Consider the following 2,298-nt stretch of genomic DNA (forward strand, 5'->3'; position numbering starts at 1 on the left):
ACCCACCATCCTCCCCCTCCCCCCCTCACCCCCACTTTGGCCCAGCCCCCCCTGGCACTTCCACACCACCCATCTCCACACTCCACAACTCACCGCAAGCTCCGGGGGAGCAACAAAGGCATTGAATGCCACCCCTGCGCCTGCGCGCCCAAGAGGCCCCCAGGGGGACCCCCACTCTCCCCCCCCTCCCACCCCCCCTCCTCCCCCCCCCTCCACTCCCCCGCCCATCCCCCTTCACCACTCTCTGCCCCCATCCCCTCTCACACTTCCCCAACCATTAAGCCTCCGAGAGGTCACCAAGGCACCGAGTGCCAGAAGACAACGCCCCCCCGACTCGTGAAACACGTCTCGTTGTCGGTTGTGGTGTGCTTGTGTCTACTAATGACGGTGCTGAGCACCTCCCTTCTTCCGGGAAAGAACACACCCTTCCACCTATCTCACGCCCAGGACGGAGGGCCGCGTGGCCCCTCGCCTCTTCACACGACCCCAATCGCATGAAAATCCTCCCCTACTCACAATGGACCGAATCTCCCCAATTGCGCAGGTGCTGCGCCTCTACGCCCCTGAGGGCCACATCCTCGACAACGCGCTGTGCCTCGCTGCCGTCAAGCTCGCCTTCCCCACCTCGGGCGAAGGCAGCGACGCCTCGCTTCTCCAGCCCGGCCAGTTCGCCTGGGTCGCCACCAACCGCGGCGCGACGGGGGCGATCAGCTTCCGCTGCCAGGGGGCCGCCGCCGCCGCGCACCACGTGGTCGCGCACTACGGTGGCGGCACCCACGGGCGCTTCCAACACCCGGGCCCCGCGCTCCCGGCCCCCGCCCCGTGCGGCTCCAACTCCGCCTTCGGGGTCAAGATCACGGTCGGCGGGGTCTCCAAGGACCCCTAGCAACCAATATGCGGGAGAACGCGGACAAGCGCGATCACCTCCCCGTTGGGGCCTTCCGTGACAAAAGGGCCTCGGACTTCCCAGGCTCCAGCCCCTGGGTCCCGACGCCTCCGGGCAGCTGGGTCGTCCACCTGGGCATCCCAATAGGGAATGACTTCAATGCCTTCGAATTTCTCGGGCCCATATACAAGAGGGCGAAATCCTCACTTGCTAAGGCCAGGGGCACAACTCAGCTAAGCCTCAATGGACGACACAAACTACTTAACGCCAATTACTATGGCACTCTTCGCTATTACATGTGGTCCCTCGCCCCCCCAAAACCACTCCTAAGGGCCATCGAACAAGACGCCAACGTATTCCTCTGGAGGAAAAAACCCGAGCTCAAGACTGATGAACTAGGATCAAAACTCCGCACCGGTAAATTCATTGCCAAACACGCCACCTACCGCGCAGGAAAAAAGGGAGGTGCTGGAATCATGCACTTCCGGGCCTGTCGTGGCAACTTACGCCTCGAGGCGCTGACCACTTATGCAACTGGTATTAGCGGTCGGCCTCGGGAGTCGCAAGCCACTAGCTCAAGAATTGGCGATTAATATTATCTCGCTCCGTCGCTCGGTCGGAAGAAAGACAGGAAAAGCGCCATTCGTTCCTGCTTTTGACCTCGCTTCACATAGGTCCCGCGTGCGCAAATGGGCGTGGACGCGCAGGCGCGGCTCGCTTTGCAACTGTTGCTGAGACTGTTCCCGGGCGGGGTAGTCAAGTCCTTCCATCCATCCAGATGAATAACGCGGGGGAAAGCGGCAAGCGCCCGGCGACGTTTGTCAGTCAGCGACAGTCAGAAGCCAGCGCTGCTGGGTACCAGGAAGGTGGAAGGATGCAGGAAGGCGAATGCGATGACGGCCTCTAGTGTGAGCTCTAGCTAGTGAGCTCATCGTTTTCCTTTTTCACGATGTCTTCGAGTTGTTTGGAGAGAGAGAGTTAGTTTTGTTGTTTGGTATTGACCGAGTAAGCTAAGAGTACGTGGACTGCTGACAGGGATGGGAGTGAACACAAAAAAGCAGAGGCCTCCTACGGGAATGTACGTAAGAGCCACGTACATTGAGAGAGAGAACACAACCCCTGTCCCTTTTCTCCCAGTTGCTAAAAGTAAAATTGAAAAAAACGAAAAAAAAGGAGGGATGGGCGCTGCCATGCCCTGCCTCTCAACCCGCAAGTCCCTCATCCTGCTCCTCTGGCTCGGTGATGTCTGCCTCTACATGGGCCGCACGAACGTCTCTGTTGCGATCGGCGCCATGTTCTCCTCCGACGCGGCCGAGGGGCGCATGCTCGCCGCCTTTTACTGCGGCTATTTTGCCTTCCAGACGCCCGCGGGATGGCTCGCGTCGCGTTTCGGTGGCAGCCGCGTCCTCACG

The 2,298-nt window shown here is 60.5% G+C and overlaps 1 protein-coding gene across 1 annotated transcript; it reads left to right on the forward strand.

Moving 5' to 3' along the window:
• Nucleotides 1-2,076: 2,076 nt before the first annotated feature.
• Nucleotides 2,077-2,289, forward strand: EMIHUDRAFT_254804 (hypothetical protein; the record flags this gene model as incomplete). Its single annotated transcript, XM_005776672.1, has 1 exon — nt 2,077-2,289. A coding segment is annotated over one exon (213 nt), but the record flags the coding sequence as incomplete, so codon positions are not given.
• Nucleotides 2,290-2,298: the final 9 nt, after the last annotated feature.

This window comes from Emiliania huxleyi, assembly GCF_000372725.1.
Source record: "Emiliania huxleyi CCMP1516 unplaced genomic scaffold EMIHUscaffold_2748, whole genome shotgun sequence".
NCBI classification, from domain to species: Eukaryota; Haptophyta; order Isochrysidales; family Noelaerhabdaceae; genus Emiliania; species Emiliania huxleyi.